The sequence below is a fragment of the Saccopteryx leptura genome, chromosome 6, assembly GCF_036850995.1.
Source record: "Saccopteryx leptura isolate mSacLep1 chromosome 6, mSacLep1_pri_phased_curated, whole genome shotgun sequence".
Taxonomy (NCBI): domain Eukaryota; kingdom Metazoa; phylum Chordata; class Mammalia; order Chiroptera; family Emballonuridae; genus Saccopteryx; species Saccopteryx leptura.
Window position 1 is genome coordinate 27,135,865 of NC_089508.1, and position 27,887 is coordinate 27,163,751.

The 27,887-nt window shown below is 49.5% G+C and overlaps 1 protein-coding gene across 5 annotated transcripts; it reads left to right on the top strand.

Moving 5' to 3' along the window:
- Positions 1 to 9,783: 9,783 nt before the first annotated feature.
- On the top strand, positions 9,784 to 26,782 carry ABCD4 (ATP binding cassette subfamily D member 4). 5 transcript variants are annotated; one of them, XM_066342551.1, is made up of 19 exons: positions 9,784 to 9,936; positions 13,626 to 13,744; positions 13,897 to 14,024; positions 15,194 to 15,333; positions 16,885 to 17,001; positions 17,297 to 17,422; positions 18,267 to 18,317; positions 19,781 to 19,875; positions 20,121 to 20,242; positions 20,346 to 20,437; positions 20,820 to 20,909; positions 22,411 to 22,619; positions 22,773 to 22,864; positions 24,095 to 24,131; positions 24,518 to 24,567; positions 24,980 to 25,032; positions 25,326 to 25,402; positions 25,990 to 26,105; positions 26,273 to 26,782. In XM_066342551.1, the coding sequence occupies exons 1-19, from the start codon at positions 9,899 to 9,901 to the stop codon at positions 26,339 to 26,341; spliced, it is 1,821 nt and encodes a 606-aa protein (XP_066198648.1). In that variant the 5' UTR covers positions 9,784 to 9,898; the 3' UTR covers positions 26,342 to 26,782. The 5 variants fall into 5 exon arrangements, with proteins under 5 accessions (XP_066198648.1, XP_066198649.1, XP_066198652.1 ...); XM_066342553.1 differs by lacking the exon at positions 13,626 to 13,744 and having other exon boundaries at positions 9,802 to 9,936; XM_066342552.1 differs by lacking the exons at positions 16,885 to 17,001; positions 17,297 to 17,422.
- Positions 26,783 to 27,887: the final 1,105 nt, after the last annotated feature.

The following is a 27,887-nucleotide window of genomic DNA, read 5'->3' on the forward strand; positions in this document are numbered from 1 at the left end:
TGGGGTCTCGAACCTGGGTCGTTCTGCATCCCAGTCTGACGCTCTATCCACTGTGCCACTGCCTGGTCAGGCTGGCCATGCTTCTTTTTGTTTTTTGTTTTTTATTTATTTATTTTTTTTAGAGATACAGAGAGAGGGATAGATAGGGACAGACAGACAGGAATGAAGAGAGATGAGAAGCATCAATCATCATTTTTCGTTGTGACACCTTAGTTGTTCATTGATTGCTTTCTTATATGTGCCTTGACTGTGGGCCTTCAGCAGACCGAGTAACTCTTTGCTTGAGCCAGCGACCTTGGATCCAAGCTAGTGAGCTTTGCCCAAACCAGATGAGCCCGCGCTTAAACTGGCGACCTCGGGGTTTCGAACCTGGATCTTCCGTATCCCAGTCCAACGCTCTATCCATTGCGCCACCGCCTGGTCAGGCTGGCCATGCTTCTTGAAGTGCTTGCTTCCCTTGTCTCCAGGACACCACACTCACCTGGGTGTCCTCAGCCCTCCCTGCCGCTCCTTCAACATCCCCCTTGCTAGCTCTTCCTCCTCCTCTCCTGGTCCTTCTACTAGATGCTGGAGTCCCACAGTGCTCAGTTCTCTTCTCTTCTCTCTCTTCATTCACTTCTTAGGTGAGCTCTTGCACTCTACTGATTTTAAATCCCACCTTTCTTGCCCTGGCCAGACAGCTCATTTGGTTAGAGCAGTGTCTCGATACACAAATATTGCAGGTTTGATCTCTGGTCAGGGGACATAAAGGGGAGAGATCAATGTTTCTGTCTCTCTCTCATAAAAAAAAAAAAAATCAATCATTAATTAATTTTTTTTTTTTGACAGAGAGAGAGACAGAGAGAAGGACAGATAGGGACAGACAGTTAGGAAGAGCGAGATGAGAAGCATCAGTTCTTCATTGCGGCTCCTTAGTTGTTCATTGATTGCTTTCTCATATGTGCCTTGATGAGGTGGGGGGCTTCAACGAAGCCAGTGACCCCTTGCTCAAGCCTGCGACTTTGGGCTTCAAGCCAGCGACCATGGGGTCATTTCTGTGATCCCACATTCAAGCCCGAGACCCCGTGCTCAAGCCGGGTGAGCCCGTGCTCAAGCTGGGAACCTCGGGGTTTCAAACCTGGATCCTCCACTTCCCAGTCTGATGCTCTATCCACCGCAACACTGCCTGGTCAGGCTCAATCAGTAAATTTTTTAAATAAATAAATAAATAAAGTCCCACTTTTTTTTTTTTTCTTTTTTTTTTTTTCTTTTCTTTTTCATTTTTCTGAAGCTGGAAACGGGGAGAGACAGTCAGACAGACTCCCGCATGCGCCCGACAGGGATACACCCGGCACGCCCACCAGGGGCGATGCTCTGCCCACCAGGGGGCGATGCTCTGCCCATCCTGGGCGTCGCCATGTTGCGACCAGAGCCACTCTAGCGCCTGGGGCAGAGGCCACAGAGCCATCCCCAGCGCCCGGGCCATCTTTGCTCCAATGGAGCCTTGGCTGCGGGAGGGGAAGAGAGAGACAGTGAGGAAAGCGCGGCGGAGGGGTGGAGAAGCAAATGGGCGCTTCTCCTGTGTGCCCTGGCCGGGAATCGAACCCGGGTCCTCCGCACGCTAGGCCGACGCTCTACCGCTGAGCCAACCGGCCAGGGCCAAGTCCCACTTTTTTTTGATGATCCCCACCTTTACAGCTCTAGCTCAGATATCTCCCCTGAACTCCAGACCTAAACAGCCAATTGTTCATGTAACATCACCATCAGGTATCCAATAAGCATCTCAGATTTAATCTTGACTTATTACCTGTCCCCACCCAGAATCTGTTCTTCCCCCAGGGTTTCCCATCTTGTCGAAGGTGCCACCAGTCACTCTATTGCTCAGGTCAAAAGTCTTAGAATCACTCTTGATTCTCTTTTTTCTCATTTCACATATCCAAACTCAAATCCTGTTCACTCTATTTTCAAAATGCATCCTAAATCTAATAGTTTTCACTTCCTAAATCAAAGTTTCTTAACTTCGTCACTTTGGACACTTTGGTCCAAGTAACTCTTGTCTCCTTTCAAAAAAATTTTCCCAGCCAGGGCTATGGACCAGGTAACTCATTGTCATGAGGTTTGTTCTTGTCCTGTGCATTATTTTTTTTAATATTTTATGTATTGATTTTCAAGAGAGGAGAAAGAGAGAGAAAGGAGGGGGGAGGAATGGGAAGTATCAACTCATAGTAGTTACTTCTCATATGTGCCTTGACAGGGCGAGCCCAGGGCAACCTCAGACTTCCAGATCAACACTTTGTCCACTGTGCCACCACAGGTCAGGTTGTCCTGTGTATTATTTTAGGATGCTTAGCAACATCCCTGGCCTCTACCCACTAGATGTTAATAGCATCTGCCACTTGTAACAACCAAAAATGTCTCCAGATATTGCCAATGTCCTTGAATGGGGTGGGGAGAAGGGTGGGTGTGAAGAAGGTGGGGCAAAAGCAAGCACTCTGGTTTAAAACAACTTTTTCTACCGCTACCATTCCATAGTCTCAACCACTATTATCTGTTAAAAACAAAACAAGCCTGACCTGTGGTGGCGCAGTGGATAAAGTGTCAACCTGGAAACGCTGAGGTTGCTGGTTCAAAACCCTGAGCTTGCCTGGTCAAGGCACATATGGGAGTTGATGCTTTCTGCTCCTCCCCCTTCTCTCTCTCTCTCTCTCCCCTCTCTATAATGAATAAATAAAATCTTAAAAAAAACAAAACAAAACAACAAAAAAACACCATTATTATCTCTTGCCTGAAATACCAGAGTAGCCTCCTAATTGGTTTCTCTACCTTCATTCTAGGTCCTCCTACTCCACATAGCAGCAACCAGAGTAATCTTTTTAAGTCACAAACCAAATCTTGTCACTTTTGTTTTCAACCCTCCACTAAATATACAATCCACTATCCTCCTAATGGTGGCAACACCGTTATCTGGCCCTGGCTCATTTCTGACTCCTCTGCCCTTGATCATTGATTGCACTCTAGTCATGCTGACTTCTTTGCTGTTCCTTGAACATGACAAGAACACTCCCTTATTAGACATTTGCATTTGCTGTTCCCTTTCTTATATATATAATGTAATTGTATTGGAGTGACACTAGTTAAGATAAGTATACAGGTTTCAGGTGCCCAATTCTGCAACACACCTCTGTACACCATATTGTGTGTTCACCCTCCCTAGTCGAGTCTCCATTCATCATCATTTATCCCTCCTATGCTGTTTCCTTTGTTTTCAATGCTATCCCTCAGCATCTGCATGGCTCCTTCCTTCACTTCACCTGGTGTGAGGTTTAGACTTCCTAGGGGAGGCCCTTCCTGAGTGCGTTGGCACCCTCTCCCTCTCTCTGTACCCCGTGTGATGGAGTTGTACAGCCCAGATCCTCTTCTCTGATGAAGGACTTGTTCCCCAGCCGTTGGGAGTGTAGTCAGCAGACGGCCTTTAGTTCTCAGTCTCTTTCAGGATAGCCTCAGCCACAGAGTGGATTTGCCTAAGGTCATGATGTTCCCTAGGTAGCCCACATGCAAGGACTGATTGGGGCCCAGGAGAAAGGAGGCAATAAAGATGGGCCATTTTATTTTATTTTATTTTATTTATTTATTTTAAAGACACAGAGAGAGTCAGAGAGAGGGATAGACAGACAGGAACAGAGAGAGATGAGGCCAATGTCGTTGTGCATTGCGACACCTTAGTTGTTCATTGATTGCTTTCTCATATGTGCCTTGACCACAGGCCTTCAGCAGACCGAGTAATCCCTTGCTTGAGCCAGTGACCTTGGGTCCAAGCTGGTGAGCTTTTTGCTCAAACCAGATAAGCCCGCATTCAAGCTCAGGTGAGCTCAGGGTCTCGAACCTGGGTCCTCGGCATCCCAGTCTGACACTCTATCCACTGCGCCACCGCCTGGTCAAGCAAGATGGGCCATTTTAGCTTTGTATTTCCCATGGCATTGGCAGAGGCTGTCATCACACCTGCCTTTCAGTTTGATTTCTCCCTCTGCCAATCTTGCTTCCACAGATGTGATCCAAGAGCCTTCTTTTTCAACACTGAGCATGCTAAACATCTCAGGGCATGCCTCCCAGAGGGCTCAACCTCTGATGCCCTCTCTATATTTTTTAAGCACTATGACACATTTAATATTACTTTATTTGTTTATTGTATGTATCTGCTTAAGGTCTGTGAAGGCAGGAACTTTGTTTTGAAACTGCTGTATCTCCACACCTAGAACAATGAATGCCTGGTACATATAGAATAGATGCTCAGTAAACACTTCCTGAATGTTGAATGAATTCTCAATGCCACCATGGGCAACTCTTCTCAACTGTGAATGCTGGGAAACCCTCTCCCTGGAATGTGCCACCCTGGCGTGCAGATTATTTCAAACAATGAAAGCCCAACAAACTCAGGAAGGGTTTTTACACCCTCCCCACTCGCCTGCCTAAAAAGATTCAGTTAGAAAAACCTGCTTTGGGCCCTGGCCGGTTGGCTCAGCGGTGGAGCGTCGGCCTGGCGTGCGGGGGACCCGGGTTCGATTCCCGGCCAGGGTACATAGGAGAAGCGCCCATTTGCTTCTCCACCCCCCCCTCCTTCCTCTCTGTCCCTCTCTTCCCCTCCCGCAGCCAGGGCTCCATTGGAGCAGGGATGGCCCGGGCGCTGGGGATGGCTCCTTGGCCTCTGCCCCAGGCGCTGGAGTGGCTCTAGTCGCGATAGAGCAACGCCCGGAGGGGCAGAGCATCGCCCCCTGGTGGGCAGAGCATCGCCCCTGGTGGGCGTGCCGGGTGGATCCCGGTCCGGCGCATGCGGGAGTCTGTCTGACTGTCTCTCCCCGTTTCCAGCTTCAGAAAAAGAGAGAAAAAAAGAAAAGAAAAGAAAAACCTGCTTTGCCCTGGCCGGTTGGCTCAGCGGTAGAGCGTCGGCCTGGCGTGCAGGGGTCCCGGGTTCGATTCCCGGCCAGGGCACATAGGAGAAGTGCCCATTTGCTTCTCCACCCCCCCACCCCCTCCTTCCTCTCTGTCTCTCTCTTCCCCTCCCGCAGCCAAGGTTCCATTGGAGCAAAGATGTCCCGGGCGCTGGGGATGGTTCCTTGGCCTCTGCCCCAGGCGCTGGAGTGGCTCTGGTCGCGATAAAGCAACGCCCCGGAGGGGCAGAGCATCGCCCCCTGGTGGGCAGAGCATCGCCCCTGGTGGGCGTGCCGAGTGGATCCCGGTCAGGCGCATGCGGGAGTCTGTCTGACTGTCTCTCCCCGTTTCCAGCTTCAAAAAAAAAGAAAAACCTGCTTCAGGAAGGGAACTTTAACATATTCACCTTAGCACGTTTGAACAAAGTGCATTTGACAGGGAGGATCCAAGCAAAAATCTGCTCTGCTAGATTTTCCTTTGTCCCATTGTTTCTAGGGAACCCTGCAAGAAATTGTCTACTGCCTGACCAGGTGATGGCGCAGTGGATAGAGCATTGGACTGGGATGCGGAGGACCCAGGTTCGAGACCCCGAGGTCGCCAGCTCGAGCAAGGGGTCACTCGGTCTGCTGAAGGCCCGCGGTCAAGGCACATATGAGAAAGCAATCAATGAACAACTAAGGTGTCACAACATGCAACAAAAAACTAAATGATTGATGCTTCTCATCTCTCCGTTCCTGTCTGTCTGTCCCTGTCTATCCCTCTCTCTAACTCTCTCTCCGTCTCTGTAAAAATATAAAAGAAAATAAAACTTGTTTAAAAAAAAAAAAAGATGGATTTGAGGAAGCCCTAAGGCCTCACATCTTCTTGAGCTGGTGTCTTTTCAACCAATAAACCTTTTCTTACTCCAAACTCTGACAGTTTGAATGCAGGCCTTTAAAGTGTTGGGAACATAGGCCTTGAATCGTTAACATTTTTAGTGTCATATTTTCCGGTAACTTCTCATGATGGTCATAAACGGTGGGTCTGCTTTACCATCCTAATTTTCCATACAGGAAAACGGGGGTCAGAGGAGTAGCTTCCTTCATTCCCAAAAGGATTTAATGGACACTCTCTATGGGTCAGACACTGGGCTTCTTGTTGCAGGGTATGAAGATAAATAGACAGGATACAAGGAGACAGGAAGAAATAACTTGGTGACTGAGATGTGAACAAGGAGCTGAGAGGGCCAGAAGATGAAGTGACTGTTTCTATATTGAGAGGCAACTTCTGGGAAGGTTTTATTGTATAAGTGACATTTAAAAAAAAAACATTTTAGGCCCTGGCCGGTTGGCTCAGTAGTAGAGCGTCGGCCTGGCGTACGGGAGTCCTGGGTTCGATTCCCGGCCAGGGCACATAGGAGAAGAGCCCATCTGCTTCTCCACCCCTTCCTGTCTCCTTCCTCTCTGTCTCTCTCTCTTCCCCTCCCGCAGCTGAGGCTCCATTGGAGCAAAAGATGGCCCGGGCGCTGGGGATGACTCCTTGGCCTCTGCCCCAGGCGCTAGAGTGGCTCTGGTTGCAACAGAGCGAGGCCCCGGATGGGCAGAGCATCGCCCCCTGGTGGGTGTGCCGGGTGGATCCTGGTCGGGTCGGGCGCATGCAGGAGTCTGTCTGACTGCCTCCCCATTTCCAGCTTCGGAAAAATACAAAAAACAAACAAACAAACAAACAAAAAACCACTTTAAACATACAGGCTCTTTTGTTCAAACTGTCTTTTGTTCCTTCTATTCTTTCCATTCCTAATTCCTACAGAATCCAATCATTTCACTGGGTGCATACTCATGCACATCGAAACATGCTTTAAATATATATATGGAATATGCCTTCTTTTAAACTTAATCATATTTTGGCTATGTCCAGGGATATTCACTGCAGCATTCTCTATAATAGCAAGAAATTATAACCCACTAAAATGTTCAATAGGGAACTGAATAAATAGTTCCTCTTGCCTGACCTGTAGTGGCAGAGTGGATAAAGCATCGACCTGGAATGCTGAGGTTTCCAGTTTGAAGCTCACCAGCTTGAGCACAGGGTCATGAGCTTGAGTGTGGGATCATAGACATGACTCCATAGGCGCTGGCTTGAGCCTAAAGGTCACTGGCTTGAGCAAAGGGTCACTGGCTCAGCTGGAGACCCCTGACCAAGGCACATATGAGAATGCAATCAATGAACAACTAAGGTGCCACAATTACAAGTTGATGTTTCTCATCTCTTTCCCTTCATGTCTGCCTCTTTCTCTAGGAAAAAAAAAAGGTGTATTAATTGACTACAATGTGTGGACCTTATTTGAATCCCGATTTTTTTTTTAACTGTGAAAGATCATGAGACAACTGGAAGTTTGTACACAGGCTATTTGATATTAAGGAATTATTTTATTTTTAAAAAGATTTATTGATTGATTGATTTTTAAATTTCATTTATCGATGAGAGAGAAAGAAACATCAACCTGCCATTCTATCCATCCAAGCACTAATTGGTTGATTCTTGCATGTGCCCCTTCTGGGGATCAAACCTGTAACCTCAGCACATTAGGACACTGCTCCAACTAACTGAGCCACCTGACCAGGTCAAGGAATTATTTATTTTTAATGTTAGGTGTTTCGTTAGATTTCCCACTATCTCCACTTCAGGATTAAAGAATTGTAAATGATCTCTTAGATAACTTAGAAATATCAACATACATATTTATGAATGATATGATATATATAGTATTTTGTTGTATTTCATTATAATAGTTTCTATACATATACTTACATCTATATTTTTATACTTGAGATTATACTTTAAGTCCAGTTTGGTATGGGAGCAATACTTTTGAAAGTTTAAAATAATATACAGTGTGAGGAGCCCTGAGACAATAATGTCTCTAAACACAAAACCAGAACTTTTGAGAGTGAGAGGCAATCATAGCTATAAACCTGGATTGCCCTAGAAAGGTAAGGTTGCTTCCCTTTTTTTTTTTTTTTTTTTTTTAGATTTCATTTATTCATTTTAGAGAGGAAAGACAGAGAGAAAGAGAGAGAGGGGGAAGCGGGAAGAGGCAGAAAGCATCAACTCCCATATGTGCCTTGACCAGGTAAACCCAGAGTTTGAACCTGCGACCTCAGCATTCCAGGTCGACACTTTATCCACTGCGCCACCACAGGTCAGGCACTTGCCTTAATATTTTGGTTGTCTTATTATATATATATATATATATATATATATATATATATATATATATATATTTTTTTTTTTTTTTTTTTTTTTTTTTTTTTCCCGAAGCTGGAAATGGGGAGGCAGTCAGACAGACTCCCGCATGCACCTGACCGGGATCCACTCGGCATGCCCACCAGGGGGCGATGCTCTGCCCATCTTGGGGCGTCGCTCTGCCGCAATCAGAGCCATTTTAGCGCCTGGAGCAGAGGCCACAGAGCCATCCTACAGCGCCTGGGCACACTGCTCCAGTGGAGCCTTGGCTGCCGGAGGGGAAGAGAGAGACAGAGAGGAAAGAGAGGGGGAGGGGTGGAGAAGCAGATGGGCGCTTCTCCTGTGTGCCCTGGCTGGGAATCGAACCCGGGACTCTTGCACGCCAGGCCAACGCTCTACCACTGAGCCAACCGGCCAGGGCCTTATATTTTTTATTGAATTTATTGAGGTGACACTGATTAATGAAATTATATAGTTTTCAGGTGTACAATTCTATAATACATCATCTGTATATTGTATTGTGGCCTTATTTTTCAGAAATTGCATCCTGACACATTTATTTGATTTTCAGAGTAACAAAGTCATACTCAGAAAGTCACACCTGAAGTAAGTTAAGCTCTTGCCACCTCCAGGAATCACTCAGTTCTCTTCCACAAAGTCTGAACTCCCCCTTTCCCCTCCTTAGTTGGATGGCCCTATCTGTGGCTTTGAGACAGTGCTTCTTCTTTCCTTCTTTCTATATTTATTTGTTTGTTTATTTATTTAATAGAGAGAGAGAGAAACATACATTTGTTTTTCCACCCACCCACGAATTCACTCACTAGCTGACTATTGCAGTGGCCAGACCAGGATCCATCCTGCAAACTTGGCGTATTAGGATCATGTTCCAACCAACTGAGCTACCCGGCCAGGGGATATGTGTTTGTTTTTGAGCCCAATTAGCCACCAGGAACCCTTCTTGGTATGTATTTTCTTTCTTGGGGTTAACACTAGGTACCAGAAATACAGCAATGAGCAAGCCATAGTCAAACTTCACTCAAATGAAGTTTATTCTTATAGAGAAAGACAACAACAAGCAAGGAAACAAGATAATTTCAGTGATAAATATTTATATATTAAGAAGAAAATAAAAGTGTAATGTAATGGGGATGACGGAATTGGACAATATATACTGGGTAGGGTGAGCAGACGGCTGGCTGTTGCACTAATGAATGAGCCAACCATGGAAATCTTCAGGCCTGGGAGAAGAGTGATCCAAGAGGAGACAACCGCAGGGCAAAGACCCAGGTGGAAACAGAGTGGCCAGCCATTCAGAGTCGACCAAGTGGAAAACCTGATCACTTATGCCATGAAAACGTATGGATTTTATCTAGCTGCAACCGGAAGCCTGATTTCTTTTTTTAAAAGATCACTACGGCTTCTTTGGGAGAATGTATGAATATCTATTATATTCGGAGTCTAAAATACTTGTCATAAAATACTTAAGTCACATTTCCCGCCTACCTTATGTTAAAGAGGAAACCTCTTATATCCAGAAGGGCGCGCTGTAGGCGTCGGGTTGACAGAATGTAAGGCTCAGCACTCTTTGGTTCTTTTAGAGAAATCGGCCGCTTCCGGGAGCGGCGGCGTTGCCCGGCGCCGTCCTCTCTATCCGCCCGTATCAGTGGTCGTCGGGGCCCCGCCCCGCTCAGGCCGGCGGCGCTCCGCGGACTCTGTTCTGAGTCTACCCTGGGGCAGCCGCGCTGCGGAGTTGCTTGGAGTCTGGGTCATGGCGGTTCGGGGGTCCACGAGCGGGGCAGACGCGAGGTGAGCGGGGCGGCTGGGAGGAGGGTCGGGCCTTCGGGAAGGGGCTGTACTTCATTCCGCCCCTGTCCGCGGCGTTTGAAGAGCCGCTGTCCCCGCAGAGAGAAGAGCTCCCAAGGGGCGCCCACCGCCTCTCCGGTCCCGAGCCGCCCTCCAGCTTCGCGGAACTTCAGCCGTCCCCAGCACCTGGTGTGGGGTCCGCTCCCTCAGAACTGCCTCTTTCCTTCCTGCCTCCCTCTTCTGCCACCCCAAGTGCACCGAGTTGAGTTGTTCGTCCTTCTCAGTTCGTGGCTCACTGTGGCCCATGGCCCTTGTGTTTTATCATTTTCCCTTCGTTCCTTATTCTCCAACTCATTTCACGCCCCTTCTCAGACGTACACTCTAGTGTAGTAAGTGTCTTTACAGCCCACCTTACATAAGTTTGCCTATATATGTTCCCTTGAGAAACAGTGGTTTTGAATTCCCATAAATGATAACATGCTGTGAATTTTTAAAAAAGTTTTTGATCCAGCATTGTGTTTTTGAGATCAGATGTGCTATAGTAATCTAGTTTTCACCTCTTGAATGCTACATTAGATCCCGTTTTACTTATACATTCCCCAAGTGATGGACACTTAAGATTGCTTTTAATTTTTGGCCACAAACCACACTGGCACTTGTCTCCTAGTGAATAGGGGTGATTTTCTCCAGATGATCCACCCGAGGGTAGGATGCTAGCTAGGTCGTAGGATTCTGCCAAATTGTTCTCTGGAATGGTCATGTCAGCTTTTACTTCCTGAGGGCATTGAGTAAAGGTTCCGTTTCCCCATATCCCTACCCTCACCCCACGTTTGATGTTGTTTGGTTTTCTGATGTATCCAGTGTAAGGTGATATCCCATTGTATTAATGTTCATCTATTAAGCATTTGGGTTTGCCCTTTTCTGAATTGCTATGTCCGTTTCCCATTTCCTTCTGGATTTCCTGTTTTTCTGACTTGTAGGAATTCCTTGTACGCTCTGGATTTGAATTCCTTGTACGCTCTGGATTTGAATTCCTTGTTGATTTTACACTGTGCATATACCTTCTCTAGTTCTTTAACTTAATCTGTGCATTATGTTGAACAAAAATGTTTAAGTCCATTAGTTTTCCCTTTATAGTTTGTATTTTGGGGTCTTTTTTAAGAATTGCCTTCCACTATATATTCATGAAGATATTCTTCTACATTTCCTTCTTTTAACTGAACACTAGTGTGAACTTTCACATTTAGATTTTTAATCCAGCCTGACTTGTGTGCAGTGGGTAAAGCTTCAACCCAGAATGCTGAGGTCTCCAGTTGAGGACCCCAGGCTTGCCGGGTCAAGGCACGTGCAAGAAGCAACGACAAGTTGCTTCCTGCTCCTCTCCCCTGCCTTTTTCTCTCTCTCCTCTCTAAAGGGGGGGAAAAAAATCAATAAATAGATTTTAATCCATTTGGTGTTTTAAAGTTTATTTTTGTAAATAATTTGAAGTAATGACCTAGATTTTCTCCACCATTTTCAATTAATAATTAAAAGTTAGAAAAGCTGTGTAGCAGAGTTAAGAGCACAGATTTGCCCTGGCCGGTTGGCTCAGTGGTAGAGTGTCGGCCTGGCGTGTGGAAGTCCCAGGTTTGATTCCCGGCCAGGGCACACAGAAGCCCATCTGCTTGTCCACCCCTCCCCTTCTCCTTCCTCTCTGTCTCTCTCTTCCCCTCCCGCAGCCAAGGCTCCATTGGAGCAAAGATGGCCAGGGCGCTGGGGATGGCTCCATGGCCTCTGCCTCAGGCGCTAGAGTGGCTCTGGTTGCAACAGAGCACGCCCCAGATGGGCAGAGCATCACCCCCTGGTGGGTGTGCCGGGTGGATCCCAGTCGGACGCATGCGGGGGGGGTCTGTCTGACTGCCTCCCTGTTTCCAGCTTCAGAAAAATACAAAAAAAAAAAAAAAAAAAGCACAGATTCTTGGAGCCAGGCTGTCTGTGATCAAACCCGAGGCTGCTACTTGCCAGGTGGTTGACAGGGCAAGTTACTTTTAACCTCTGTGGCCCCAGTTCCTCATCCATATACTATAAATGAATTCATACATGTAAACATGTGTAGAACAGTAGTAGGCACATAGTACATGTTTAATAAGTGTTGACAACTTTTAGTATTAATATTTCTTTTGATGTAACTTCTGTATGTGCCCAAGTAAACAGGTCTTTTTTTATATATATTTTTTTGTCTCTCTGTTCCATTGCTTTTTGTTTGTTTCTGTAAATAAATATATATATATATATATTTTAAGGTTTTATTTGTTGATTTTAAAGAGAGGAGAAAGAGAAAAAGGGAGATTGGAGGAGCAGGAAGCATCAACTTGTAGTTGCTTCTGTATGTTCCTTGAGCTGGCAAGCCCAGGCTTTCAAACCAGCGACCTCAGCATTCCAAGTCAACACTTTATCCAACTTAGGTCAGGCTTTTTTGTTCCTATGTTAATATTACACTTTATTATTACTCCAGCCCTGTAATACGATATGTCTTAATAATTTGATGGCTTGAGTCCCTTCCTCATCCTTTCCTAGTCTTCGCAATTGTCCTAAGCTATTCATGGACCTTTATTTTTTATATCAATATAAAATTCCTCAGAGAAGTCCTGCTTTTGATTGCTGTTAAATTTATAGCCTACTTTTATTAGAAATGAGGTCTTTATAATGTTAAATCCTGAAGTTCTATTTAGGTCTTCCTTCACATCCTGTAAGAGTTTTTGTTTTTCCTCCAAAATGTTTTATACATTTTTTTTTCAGTTTTAGTGAAAGAGGGGGGTGGGACAGACAGGGACAGACAGACAGGAAGGGAGAGAGATGAGAAGCATCAATTCTTCATTGTGGTATTTCAGTTGTTCATTGACTGCTTTCTCATATGTGCCTTGACCGGGCGGGGGCACTCCTACTGAGCCAGCAACCTTGGACTCAAGCCAGCAACCTTTGGGCTCAAGCCAGCGACTGTGGGGTCATGTCTGTGATCCCACGGTCAAGCTGGCGACCCTGCGCTCAAGCCAGTGACCTGGAGGTTTTGAACCTGGGTCCTCAGCATCCTAGTCCGACACTCTATCCACTGTGCCACTGCCTAGTCAGACTGTGTTCTTTTTTGAAAGTAAATTCTTGCATCGTTTATAGTTATTCTATACTTTTCTTAAATGACTTTTTTTTTTATATTTTGAAGTTGGTGATTGTTCGTAGAGAATACTATTGGTGTTTCTGTTAACCCTTTATCTAGTTTAACTTTTATTTTCAACATTTTGTCTACTTCTTTGCTGTGTTTTCTTTGTAAATGATCACATCATAAGCAAATAATGACAGTTTAATCTCTTTCCTTTCGATTCTTTTATCTCATTTTTTCCCCCTGCTTTATTCCTTTAGCCAGGACCTTAAAATTCTTGATGAGGTGGGCTTCCTTGTCTTGTTTGTGACCATAAGGAGGATGTGGCTAAAGCTTATTCATTATGGTGGGGTTTTTTTACTGTATATTTTTGGTAAATAACCTCTTATAGCATTATTCAACTTAAAGAAATTCCTTTCTATCCCTGGTCTGTTCCCAGAAGACCATTTGCATGGCACGAACACCCCCATCCCCACCCCCGGCCTCAGAACAATGGAACTGCTCTCTAAGGCTCAACTCCCCTCTTAGGCTTCTCTCTGCTTCTCTTTCTCTTCTTCAGGCCCAGGTTAGATCTGCAATTTCTCCAGCGTTTCCTGCAGATACAAAAGGTTTTGTTTCCCTCTTGCTCATCACAGAATGCCTTGATGTTCCTGACCCTTTTGTGTGTGGCCCTCCTGGGTGAGTGAGTGAGCCCAGGCTGGACGGGGTAGGGCAGCTCTGATTTGGGGTTCCTTTACTTTTCTCTGGGGTATTGATGACGCAGGGACTCAAGAGGACTCTTTTCACACCCTTAATCCCTGATTTCTGACATACCACCCCCTACCCCCCAGAACAACTGGTGATCTACCAGGTTGGCTTGATCCCGAGTCAATACTACAGAGTCCTGGGAAACAAAGACTTGGATGAGTTTAAGACCCTGACGTTCCTGGCTGTCGTGCTCATCATTCTCAACTCCATGGTAAGGTCTTCTCCCAGGGTCTGTCTTCCTCTCCAGCCTAGAACAGTAATGCCCAGTGGGACTAGCCACTAGGAAGCAGGAATCAAGCTGTGGGTGTGTGTCCCCTCCCTTTTCTAGGAACTTGAGGTCACAACCCTAGGTAGGGCATTGATCTTGCTCTTGGCCCACTGGGACCAATTCCTTGAGTGTTTCAGACTCCCAGGACAAGGCCATGAGGTTCTGGGTTAATTAAGCAGTTAGCAGAAATGATCACTGCTCTTTTCATTCCCAGAACTCTTGCTTCAGGGAGCTCAGAGCATTTGAAAACCTGGGAGGGGCAGCCAGAGCTGTTCTTCCTCTGTGACTGAGGCTGTGACTCAGTGGCACTGTCACACCTCCCGCCTTTTGCACCTGCTCTTCTCTTGCAGGGTGCCCTCCTTCCCCCACCCCTCGTTCACTGGTTAATGCCTGCTCACTTTTCACCGGTCCTCTGCTGTCACCTTCAGGTCCTCCTCAATGGTCTCCTCCGTGTTTCCTCCACCAAACTCATCCTTTTCTCTGTTTACTTAATACTTTGAGTTTATCTCTGCTGTAACACTCCTTATAGTATTCCCTTGTAATTTTCTGTTCCCTGGCTAGCCCGAGCTCATTGTTATTTACCCTGTGCTGAGCGCATAGGTGCTCCATAAATGGGGAGGGAGGAGAGTCGGGGCCCGGCTAGGCTATCAGGCTGTGCTATTTGTTTTCTTGGTTCTTGAGGAAGTCATTTCTCATCACGCATTGGCATTTTTTATGTCTTTTGGTCAGTACATAGCTATGTATACAGAACCCTGTTCCAGGTTTTGGAACAGAAAAGTAAGAACATACAGGGCATAGGAAATATTGTCCCCAATCTCCAGAAGCTTATCTATGCTCAGATTAAGACAGTACAGTGGGGAAGGGGACCAGAGGGCCTTGCCTTCAGTAAGCCCTTCATTATTTAGTGAGGGAACGAACACGGGTGTGAACGAGGAAGGGAAAAGTCCGATGACTTGTCGCTTTAAACAAGCAGAAGTGCTGAGTGGACTGTAATTAGAGCGGGCTGGAACCGGTCAGCAGATGCTTTCTGCCAGCCCTGAGCTTTGAGCTGAGACTTGCAGGAAGCCATTCTCCCTTTCCCTCCCTTCCCCCTTGCCTCCTCCCCTGCGCAGCTGAAGAGCTTTGACCAGTTCACCTGCAACCTTCTGTATGTGAGCTGGAGGAAGGACCTCACCGAGCACCTCCACCACCTGTACTTCCGGGGCCGCGTGTACTACACCCTCAACGTACTGCGGGATGACATCGACAACCCGTAGGCCTCCCCTCTGTGCTTGCTCCCTCGGAGTGGGTCTGCTGGGTGTAGTCGGGATCAGCCCTGGGGAGTTTCTGCGAAGATCCCTGGGAGATTATCTACAGTTATCTGCAGATGTTGATAAGAGCCATGGGGGCAGTGGGCCCCGCAGAGGAGGTCTGGAGAAGCTGCAGGGCTGAGAACAGGGAGCTAAATATAAGAGAAGCTTCCTTTAGTCCATTTCATAGCCTGGGCTTCCAAATCAGGCCCCTCTGAAGAGAGGGTCCTTGCTAGAAAAAGCTAGAAAACTAGCTCTGATGTCCAGCAGTAAAATATTGCCATCTGGGACTCAGTCTAGGATTTAAATCTTTATACTGTCACTTCACAGTTTATAGGCCTAAGTTCACTAAGCCCTGGACTCCCTTCTCTGTAATATGAGGGTAATAATAGTTCCTATCTCAAAGGATATAGTGAGGATGAAATGCTTCTCATGTGATACCACAGACGGTGCCTAGCATATAGCAAATGTTCCAGTGTAAGTTAGCTATTGTGATTATACAGGTGAGAAAACTGAGGCCCAGAGAATGCAAGTGATTTTTCCAAGGTTGCATTTCTCATTGGAAATAGGAGTCACTGTGGCCCTGGTGGTGCAGAGGGATAGACGGGTCACTCCTCATACTCATTTCCTTCCCCCTCACCACTTTTCCAAGCACTTGGTTCGCAGAGGTGACCTTTCCTCAGCCCAAGCTGAGCTTTGCCACAAAGATTTTTGGGCGACTGCTACCGCCGTGTGACTATCTCTGAGGCTGCTTCTCTATGGCTCACCCTATAGAAGCTTCCACAGCTGATAGCTAAAATGGGGACAGGCTCAGGCTTGGAAAAGAGAGATTGCGAAGAGTGAAATAAACGGGACAGCTTCCCTGGTCGCCCAGAAACTCAGTTTATCTACCTTAAGAACTGGATCAGGGCTCCCAGGTGCTAGACCTTTCAGTTGATGCTTTTTCTGAGGAGTAAACAAAGGCACCATAAGAAGCAACTGTCCAGCCTGACTAGGCGGTGGCGCAGTGGATAGAGCGTTGGACTGGGATGCGGAAGACCCAGGTTCGAGACCCCGAGGTCGCCAGCTTGAGCGCAGCTCATCTGGCTTGAGCAAGGCTCACCAGCTTGGACCCAAGGTCGCTGACTTGAGCAAGGGGGCCCATGGTCAAGGCACATACGAGAAAGCAATCAATGAACAACTAAGGTGTCCCAACGAAAAACTAATGATTGATGCTTCTCAACTCTCTCTGCTCCTGTTCCTGTCTGTCTGTCCCTATCTATCCCTCTCTCTGACTCGCTGTCTCAGAAAATAAAATAAAAATAAAAAAGAAATTCCTTAAAAAAAAAAAAAAAGGAAGAAGCAACTGTCCAGAACCCTGGTTAGAGGTCCTGAGGGTCTCGTTGGCTCTGGAAGCCAGCCCTTGTCCATCTCCCCTCGGGGTCACTGAAAGGCGAGGGCGCATGGAACTCTCTGAGCCTCTCAGCCCTTGAGTGCAGCTCCCAGGTCCAGTTACTCTGCGTGCTTGGTTCCAGGGACCAGCGCATCAGCCAGGATGTGGAGCGGTTCTGCCGGCAGCTCAGCGGCATGGCCAGCCAGCTGATCGTCTCCCCCTTCACCCTCGCCTACTACACCTACCAGTGCTTCCAAAGGTGAAGCCTCTCGCCAGAGGCCCTCCTCTCCTGCCCGGGTCATCCCACAGATCCCTCACTCACAAAACTCGCCCAGGGCGGAGTCCAAACGGGGCCAACCGTCCCTTCCTCTCCCCTGCCCCTCAGTCTTCTCTCCTGTGCTTGGGGCCCTGTCCTCCTGCTGGCCCGTGGTGTTGCAGGGTCCCAGGGATCTGGTGCTCTGACAGCGCGGACCAGCTGTTCAGTGCCCCCCACAGGGGATGAGGCCTCAGGGCTGGCTATGTGGGCCCCCACCACCCCTCTCTCTGCCTTTCAGCACAGGCTGGCTCGGGCCTGTGAGCATCTTCGGCTATTTCATCCTGGGAACCGTGGTGAACAAAATGTTGATGGGGCCCATTGTGACGAAGCTGGTGCAGCAGGAAAAGCTGGAGGGCGATTTTAGGTGTGTCTCCCGTGTTTGAGTCTTCTTCGGGGCTGGGCGTCCACGTATTCTTGGCTGGGGTCTTGAATCTCTCTGGTCTTGGTCTCGCACCCTAAACTAGAGATGGTACTGTTGCTTACTAGAGAATTGTGAGGATTAACGAGATTGTACGTGAGAAGCACTGAGAATGGTGTCTAGTTGACCATCATCATTTTATTTTATTTTATTTTTTACAGTGACAGAGTCGGAGAAAGATGAGAAGCATCAATCATCAGTTTTTCATTACGATACCTTAGTTGTTCATTGATTGCTTTTCATATGTGCCTTGACTGTGGGGCTACAGCAGACCGAGTAACCCCTTGCTCAAACCAGCGACCTTGGGTCCAAGCTGGTGAGCTTCTGCTCAAGCCAGATGAGCCCGCGCTCAAGCTGGTGACCTCAGGGTCTTGAGCCTGGGTCCTCTGCATCCCAGTCCGACGCTCTACCCACTGCGCCACCGCCTGGTCAGGCACTGACCGTCATTGTTATCATCCCTTGGCCTTCTCACACGCTCTGTTCTAACCACCAGTTCGGGCCAGTCGATGCATTCATCCCCTGGCCCAGCCCTGGGAGGAGGCGGTGCTATGAGTACCTCTCCCTGGAGGTGGCGAGGGGCCGCCCTGTCTGCAGTGCTCCTGCCAGCCTGCCTAGGCCCCGACGCCCTCCAGGCCCCGCTCCCCGGGAAGGTTCGCAGAAGGCGTTGGGCTGAGGCAACTGCGGTTCCAGCGGAGCAGATTCCCCTTTGCCCGGAGGTCCTGATCTCAGCCTCCAAAGGAGGGGTCAGTACTGCCCATTGTCAGCACACACTTTCCTTTGGTCTGCGCAGGTTCAAGCACATGCAGATCCGTGTGAATGCTGAGCCTGCGGCTTTTTTCAGGTGAGTCTGGCAGGGGCAGTGCCCCTCTGCCTCATCGGAGCTGCTAGTGGAGAGGGCAGAGAAGGAAGGCTGAGTGGTGGAGCCCCCACACCACCACCGAGCCCAGGGGCCAGGGGTCCTTCCACTGCGCTGTGACCCTTTCCCGGTATTGCGCACTGTCCTTGTCTGCCTCACCCCTAGTCCAGGAATTTGTTTTCTCTTAGTGGCCTAGCATGGGGCCTAATGAAATGAGTAATCATTTGCTGATTACTGTAAGGCTTTGCCTCTACCTCTGTTTTTCTATCTGTAAAATGGCTTTGCCAATCAGTGCATGCTGTCTGAGGCTGCTCCTTTGTCTCTGTACTGTAGCGAATGAGGGAACGGGAGCCTCAGGGCATCAGGAGCCCTGCTCCCACAGCGCTGTCCAGTGCTGGCCAAGTGACACTGTGTTTGGTCCCCTGACAGCTGCATTGTGAAATCCCATTCCTTCCCTCAGGGCCAGGGAGGGCCCTGTGCCACCTCCTGTGAGGCCTCGGGAGCCTTGTTGGAGGGACAGGACAGGCAGGCCCAGAGGCTTGTGTGTAAGGGGTGGGAGCTAGTCTTGCATCACTTGGATCCAAGAGCCCTGGGACCTTGACTCTTCTGCCAATCTGGCAGTTTGCGGCTTCCACCACCTGTGGGCACCACGGATACTAGGACTGAGCTGGGGTTTGGCTGTGTGGTGGGCAGGCCTGGATCCGGCTAAGTGTGGACTCTACAGCCTCTGCTCGTGAGGCTCTGAGCTCCGGGGAAAGCAGGTTGCTTCTTGGAGCTCAGTGTGTTCTTCTGTGGCCTCTGTCTTTATGCAAAATCTGAAATGCCCCCTCTGCCCACTCTACCTTTTCTGCCTGGAGAATTTCTGCCTATCCTTGAAGTCCCATGTTACCTACTCCTGATGAGAGCCTTTCCAGACTTTCTTAGTGGTCAAGCCTATTTGTTGCCATTGCCTGCAGATACTCTGTAACACTTCCCCTGTTCCCGGTGAAGAACTGCAGAACACCTGCCTACCCCCTAAACTGGGAGATTCTCCAGGACGAGGCTTTATCACACTAGCTGATTAATAGCAGCTGTTATTTATTGGGGTCCCTTATGAGCCTGGCCCTTTATATTCAGAAATTATCACTCTAGCCTATTATATAGGTTATTATAAGTTCCATTTTACAGATGAGACTCCTGGGCTTAAGTAACCTGTCAGTGTCACCTAGTAACTGACCAGAGCCAGGATTTGAACCAGTTCTGGCCAATCTAGAGTTCAGGTTCTATCTGCAGACAATTCCATGGTGAATGAATGAAGGAAGCCATGAATGAGTGCTAGTATTAGAAAGGATCAGAGGTGAAGGTCATTTGCATAGGCTTGGTCCCCAAAGGAGGGTGTGATGAGGGACAGAGGGTACCCAGAGGTAAAGCTCTCCAGGCCCCATGGACATCCCAGCCTTTCTCAGCAGAGCTGGACACGTGGAGCACATGAGGACCAACCACAGGCTGCAAAGACTTCTTCAGACCCAGAGGGAGCTGATGTCCAAGGAGCTCTGGCTGTACAGTAGGTGGAGAAAACCCGGGGAGGCAGGACCACAGGATCGGGGCGTACCCTCCCCTCCCCTCTTCTCCGTACCTTTGGCACTGATACGTTTGCTCTGATGAGGAGTTTACCAGGGGGAGCCACTGTCTTCGCCATGTGTGTCCTCAGGAGCATGAGGATCCAGGGAATAGCTTGGCCCCTCTTGGCTTTCCACTCCCCACAGAGCACAGAAACGTTCCCGGCCTCACACAGTGTGTCTTCTACAGTTGGTGTCAACACGTTTGACTATCTGGGCAGCATCCTGAGTTACGTTGTGATCGCAATCCCCATTTTCAGTGGTGTTTATGGAGACCTGAGCCCTACAGAGCTCAGCACCCTGGTCAGCAAGGTGAGAAGCTCTCCTGGTGAGCCCTCACGCTTCCCCCGTCTGCCCCTGTGGCCCAGTTCCCAGGGCCCGGGAGTCAAGGGCTCACTGCTCCCTGTTCATCCAGAATGCCTTCGTGTGCATTTACCTCATCAGCTGCTTCACCCGGCTCATCGACCTGTCCACCACGCTCTCGGATGTGGCTGGCTACACACACAGGTGAGGCTGCACGCCATGCTTCCAGCTCCCGAACAAAGCGTGTGCACTGGGAGACATGGCTGAATGAGGAACAGAACAAACTCCCGTGTCCTAGTGGGCACAACAGAAAAAGGATTTTTTTTTTTTTTTTTAAGATTTTATTTATTCATTATAGAGAGGGGAGAGAGAGAGAGAGAGAGAGAGAGAGAGAAGGGGGAGGAGCAGAAAGCATCAACTCCCATATGTGCCTTGACCAGGCAAGCCCAGGATTTTGAACCGGCAACCTCAGAGTTTCCAGGTTGACACTTTATCCACTGCGCCACCAGAGGTCAGGCAGAAAAAGGATTCTTAACCTGTTTCTGGGCCCCCAGGCTCCTGCCTCAGGTTTTCGCTTCTTGTTCAGGATCGGGGAGCTTCAGGAGACGTTGCTGGATATGTCCCTGAAGTCACAGGACGGTGAGAGCCTGGACGAGGGCGAGTGGGACTCTCACAGGTGAGTGCGGGCTGGCGGTGTGGTTACTGGTTGGGAGTGCAGGCTCTGGAACTGCCCAGCGGGGTTCACCCAAGAGCCCCGCCCTTTCCCCACTGGGCAGTGGAGTTGTGTGGAGCAAATGAAGGAAATAGACGTCTTGTGCCAGGCTCAGTGCAAACGTTCGTAAGTTGTGTCGCTGTGCTGGCACTCTTGTGCACTTCCACCATCCCCCAGCTGATGGAAGCCAGGTGCACACGCCTGCCTGCGCCTGAGATAAAACAAAATCTGAAGCGTAGCCCTGCTCTTCTTTCGTTCCCTTCTCCTCCCACCGAGCCCTGCACCTGCCCCTTGCCTCGGGCTGGTCTAGTCTTTGTCCCCTTGCCTCACTCAGGCCCGGGGGTGTCTTTATTCATGTAGCTCTGCAGGCTCTGGGATGTTTCTGACCTTTCTATGCTTTCAAGATTTGTTTCATGTCTCACTTTTCTTGGGCAAAGTTACTTAAGTGTTCTGTCTCACTTTCTTCGTTTCTATAACAGGGACATTAGTGGAACTACCGTAGTCTCTAGGAAGTGCTTAGAAAGTGTCTGTAGAGTAAGGTTTTGATCATGGACATTTTCTGAATTCCAAGAACTAGACTCAGCTCTTTTCTTAGGAACTAAAGGCTTAACTGTTGGCCCCTGTTCACAGTTCAAGCTTCGTGCAGCTGTGAGCCCAGAGGCTGGTGTGCTGGTGCTGGGACTCTAGGAAGCCAGAGCTGTTGTTCTGGGGGGAGATGGCATCCGTGGAGATCTGGAAACTCCAAAAAGTTTAGTATGGCCGCTCCCATTCTTATCCTCAGCCCTCTAGTCGGACTGTGACACCCTGGAAACTCACCAATGTTAGAATTAGACAAATTCAGCTCTGTGACCTTGAGCGTTACTTAGCCACCTGACTCCGATTCCTCATCTGCCAAGTGAGGATGATATCTGCGATTCTAGAGTTTAAGTCTAATATCAGTCACGTGTGGGGCTTTGCCCAGCCTGGCACAAAGTAAGTGCCTCAACTCCACTGTGGTGTCAGTCAGCTCAGACCGCCACAATGAGATATCCCAGGCGGGGTGCGTGAACAACGACATTTGTTTCCTCCCAGTTCTGGAGCCTCCCAGCCCTAAGATCAAGGTGTCCGCAGGGTTGGTTTCTCCTGGGGCCTCATCCGCAGCTTGCAGATGGCTGTCCTCTCGCTGCGTCCTCACGTGGCCTTCTTCCTGCATCCGCACTCCTGGCATCGCTCCCTCTTCCTAAAAGGACACCAGTCAAAGTGGCTTAGGGCTCTACCCTAAGGGCCTCATTGTAATCACCCCTTTAAAGACCCTGTCTCCAAGTGCAGTTATGTTACTAGGGGTTAGGACTTTAGCATGTGATTTTGGGGACACAATTCAACCTGTAACAACCCCAGTCCAGAGGTGATTCCCCAATGTGAGGAGCTTCCCTTTGGCAATACTGACACTGTACCTTCCCCACTCCCCTCCCCTCTCTGCCCCCAGGGCCCCGGGAAGGCCAGCTGCCGAGCCAGCAGACACAGCTTTTCTCCTTGAGCGGGTCTCCATCTCCGCCCCCTCCTCTAACAAACCCTTAATCAGGGATCTGAGCCTGAAGATCTCCGAGGGGCAGAGCCTGCTCATCACGGGCAACACAGGCACCGGCAAGAGCTCCTTGCTCCGGGTCCTGGGTGGCCTCTGGGAGAGCACACGGGGTGAGAAGCAGCCTGGCAGTGGGTGTGCGCGTGCGCATGTGCGTGCGTGCGTGCGTGCGTGCGTGCGTGTGTGTGTGTTGAATCCAGCAAGAGGGTGAGAAGCAGCTACCTTCTCTGGGAGAGCTCAGAATAGATGTTTTGTGGGCTCTGCAGGCTCAGTGCAGATGCTGATGGACTTTGGACCCCATGGGGTGCTGTTCCTGCCACAGAAGCCCTTCTTCACCGACGGGACCCTTCGGGAGCAGGTCAGCCCAGGGCCCACTCCTTACCCCTACTCCCACTGCCCAGCCGGGACCTTTGGCAGCGTGACAGGGCTCAGCCCTAGGCAGTTATGGGGCATAAGGGGAGGGGGGTAATGAAATGGCCTCTGCCCAGGAACCTTGGCTCAAAGGGTACAGGGATGGGCCTGACCGGTGTTGGCGCAGTGGATAGAACATCAACGTGGGACGCTGAGGACCCAGGTTTGAAAGCCTGAGATTGCCAGCTTGAGTTCAGGGTTGCCAGCTTGAGCGTGGGATCATAGACATGACCCCATAGTTGCTGGCTTGAGCCCAAGGTCACTGACTTGAGCAAGGGGTCACTGGCTCAGCTGGAGACTCCTGGTCAAGGCACATATGAGAAAGCAATCAATGAACAACTAAGGTGCTGCAATGAAGAACTGATGCTTCTCATCGCTCTCCCTTCCTGTCTGTCTCTCACTTCCTAAAAAAAAAAATGCAGGGATGGGCAAAGTAGGTTTACAGTTGTAACAACTAAATAATACAATAATTAATGAAAAATTATACAAGAATAACTGTAGACCCACCTTTGCCCACCCATTTTTTTTTTTTTACAGAAACAGAGAGTCAGAGAGAGGGGTAGACAGGAACGGAGAGAGATGAGAAGCATCAATTATCAGTTTTTCGTTGCGACACCTTAGTTGTTCATTGATTGCCCTCTCATATGTGCCTTGACTATGGGCCTTCAGCAGACCTAGTAACCCCCTGCTCGAGCCAGCGACCTTGGGTCCAAGCTGGTGAGCTTTTGCTCAAACCAGATGAGCCCGCACTCAAGCTGGCAACCTCGGGGTCTCGAACCTGGGTCTTCCACATCCCAGTCCGACGCTCCATCCACTGCGCCACCGCCTGGTCAGGCCCCACCCTTGTTTTTATTGACATCCACGGGTTGGGCCATATACTCAGAGCAACAGGGTTAGGTTAAGCTGCGGGGGCTGCAAACAAAAGATCACAGCGTTGGGGGAATACTGAGGTTGGGTCCCGGGGCCCTGCCTTCAGGAAACTCACAGACTCTTCCCCTCCAAATGCATGTCTGGAGGTTGCAGCGACCCTGCCCCGCTGTCTGCCGGCCCCCCTCGCCCACTGGACCCGTGACCAGGGTGTTCCCTGCTCTCCTTGGGTGGACAGGAGCCAGGCCTGTGGCAATTCCTGGGGCTGTCGCTGAGGGAGGGGAGGCCAGTATGTCTCTTGTTTTAACAGGTGATCTACCCCCTGAAGGAGATCTACCCGGACTCAGGTGAGCTGGTGTCCTTGAGCGCATTTTCCCGCCTCGGTTGTCCCTGCTCTTCCTGACTGTGGCCCCACCTGTGCCCTTCGGGAGAGGCCCCAGCCAGACTGCTGGTTTCAGGTTGAGTCCCCTCCTCCTCCTCCTGCTGTTGACTGTCTTGGGGCCTGTACCCTGACTGCATCTTGTTTTGTCTTCCCTGCTTGAGGCGAGTCCCACGGGAGGAAGGAAGCAGTTACTTCCCCCACCTGGCCTTTCCTCACTAGGTCTGCGACCTGTCACTCCAGAGCCTTAGCCCAGATTCGGAGCCCCCCCCCCTCTCCCTGCCGTGAGGTGCCCCGTCTGTTCTGGGACCCAGAAGGAGCCGACTTCTTGAAGAAGGCCTCTCTGTTTTGCAGGTTCTGCTGATGATGAGAGGATCATGAGGTTCTTGGAGTTGGCAGGCCTGGTGAGTGAGGGCAGGGGCCCCAAGGCCCAGGCCCAAGGTGGCACTGCCCACTGCCCCTGAGCTCAGGGCTGGAAGTATGAGCCTGGGGCAAGGAGCTTGAGAATATAAAGTGGCTGAGGGAGCTGTGAGCAGGTCCGGGCAAAGAGAGGGCACATCTCTGTAGTGAGTTTTAAAATAATAGAACTGTTATTACAAAGACAGCATGCTGTTTCTCGTCACCGTGCTCCAACAAGTCTAAACAGTGTAGCTGATAGGATATTTCTCGCTGCCCCGGGGCCAGCCCCGAGCTTGGTGCTCCACTGGGGTTGTAGCTCTCCTCAGGCATCGGTGTGGTGGGACCAGGGGGTTCCTCAGGAAGGCAGGGAGGACCGAGGGACACTTATGGACACTGTTTCCTCTGGGTGTGTTACAGTCTGACTTGGTGACAAGGACAGAGGGGCTGGACCACCAGGTGGATTGGAACTGGTAGGAAGGGTTGCGGTGCTCCGGAGCCATTCCCCCTAGCAGTGTGTTCCAGGGGTCCAGGGAGGGGATAGAAGGGCTTCTGACCCCAAAGTCCAGGTTTCTTGCCCTTGGGGGCAGAGTTTTGGCCTCTCCTTGTGTGGGCAGCAGGGCTGTGGTTGAAAGGGAAAGTGACATCTGTCTGTCCTGGGCCAGCCTCTCTGCATGAGAACCTCTTCCTGCCCAGACCCATTCTAGGCAAAAGCCAAACTCTATCCTCCTTCCTCCAGTGGTCCTCTCTGACTCCCGTTTCTCAGGTATGATGTCCTTTCTCCTGGAGAGATGCAGAGGCTGTCTTTTGCCCGGCTCTTCTACCTGCAGCCAAAGTATGCAGGTGAGATCTGCCTTGTACGTGTGCGTGCCCGCAGGTGCAGCAGCGTGTTTACGCACACCTGGGGCGCTGTTGGTGCTGGAGGAGAACACACTTGTGTCTGGCTGGGCATCTCTGTCCCTGCAGGAGAGGAGGGCAGGGCTCTTCCCACAGGCAGGAGTGCTTGGCATTCTCAGGGCGGCTCTGGATGTGGAGCAGTAAGCTTTCTGCCATCGCAGTAGCTGCAGCCGCCTTGAGAGGGCTGTGATTCTATGTTCTGCCATCCATGAATGGGCATCCCCTCACTGTGCCTGGTACAGGGTGGCAGGCATGGACTTGATCGAGGACTGACATCTTTGGGGGGAACCAGGATTGAGGGGTCCCCATGTCTGGTGCTGATCTACAGGAAGCTGAGGGGTGTTGTCCTGCTACTGGCCAGATGCTTCTGGGAGGGAGCTTGGCCTCTGCTCCTCTGGCGCCTCCTCTCTAAGGCAGGGTTCCTGTAAGGCAGAGCAGCCCCGCGCCCCTTCCCATCCGGAGCAGGTGTGGGGAAGGAGAAGCAGCAGAGCCAGGGACAGTTCCCCATCTCTCACCACCGGTTCTGCCCTCAGTGCTTGATGAAGCCAGCAGTGCCCTGACAGAGGAGGCGGAGGGTGAGCTCTACCGCATCGGCCAGCAGCTGGGCATGACATTTGTCAGCGTGGGACATCGGCGCAGCCTTGAGAAGGTACCTGGGCTCACAGGATGGCTGAGGAGGAGGAAGAACCCAACAGCTGGGCCTGGCCAGAGCCAGAGGCCCCTCAAAGTGGGGACTGGGGGTGGCAGAGAAGGCAGGGTTGAGCCTCCTGTCATGGCCTGGGCAGCCTGATCTCGACGTGGTCTGATCTCTTGTAGTTTCACTCCTTGGTTCTGAAACTCTGTGGAGAAGGAAGATGGGAACTGACCAGAATCAAAATGGAATGAAGCCAGGACGTGGCTGGCCACCGGAAGGAGAGCCCAGCTTGGGGCAGGTTGGCGGGCCCCAGGAGACCCCCGAGGGCCGCAGGTTCCCTCACAGGTCTCTGCAGGGAGCGCGGCAGCCCTGGACTCACCTAGGTGTGGCCTCCAGGGACACTCAGACCTGCCAGGCCCCCTGCTGCCTCAGCCAGAGCTCCGTACGTGTGAGGTGCCGATTCCTCACGGACAGATTACTTCCGATCTGCTTCCTATAGGAAAACCTGGCAGTGTAGGATCTATAGGAAAAGAAGGGTCGACACGGAGAGTGTGTTGGACTTGGAGTCAAGAGATCCAGAAATCTTTTAAATTGGTTAAATTTTGCAACAATGATGTTTAACTTGAATCAGCTATTTAGATTTTATAACCATTTTTTAATATAAGAGATAAACATGAAAAAATTTGTCAGTATTCCGTCTTTCTCTTTGTTCTCCATTTTAAGATCTCTATAACTGGATTTGCAGACCTGTGTCTGAGAGCCTGGAGGGCAGGGGGCAGCACGGTCCCCCTCCTGGGGTCCTCTTCTGCTTTGTCACTTGACTCCCTATTTTATTTGCCAGTTGTGCCTGAGCCACTGACCTCTAGGGCACATTCTGGGGTTTTGTTTTTGTTTTTGTCTTACCCAGATAAAAATAAATGCCTTTCACCTCAAAAAAATAAGGTTAAGATTTTTCAGAAATAATCTGTGTTAGGGAACAATAACCAGTTGAACAGACAAAACCCCAGAATCACAAAAGCATAAGATAATTACTGAACCCAAAGTCCTTATTCTACAACAATATTCCCCCAAATTCAGTTGTCAGAATATCACATTCATAAGTTTTGCCAGATCTCAGTACTTGTTAATTTTTTAAAGAGATTTTATGTGTTGATTTTAGAGAGGAGAGAGAAAAAGGAGGAGCAGGAAGCATCAACTCATAGTAGTTGCTTCTTGTATGCACCTTGACTGGGGAAGCCCGGGGTTTTGAACTGGCGACCTCAGCAGCCCGCGTCGATGCTTTATCCACTGCACCTCCACAGGTCAGGCCTTAAATATTTTATTTATTTATTTTTTTAGAGGGGAGAGAGAGGCAGGTGGGAGGAGTGGGAAGAATCAACCTGTAGTTGCTTGTTGCATGTGTCCTGACGGGGCAAACCTGGGGTTTTGAACTGGCAACCTCAGCATTCCAGGTTGATACTTTATCCACTGTGTCACCGCAGGTCAGGCAGGCTTAATACAGTGGTACCTTGAGGTACGAATTTAATTCATTCTGTAACCAAGCTCGTGAGGAGCTGGAAGCATCAACTCCCATATGTGCCTTGACCAGGCAAGCCCAGGGTTTCAAACCGGCAACCTCAGCATTTCCAGGTCAACGCTTTATCCACTGCACCACCACAGGTCAGGCTCAGCTCGTATCTTAAATAATTCGTATGTTGGTCTGTTTGTATCTCATGGTACCTCTGTATTTTAAAAATTAGCTCACTTTTTAAATTTAAACACATTTTATTTTTTTATTTTTAATTAATTAATTTATTT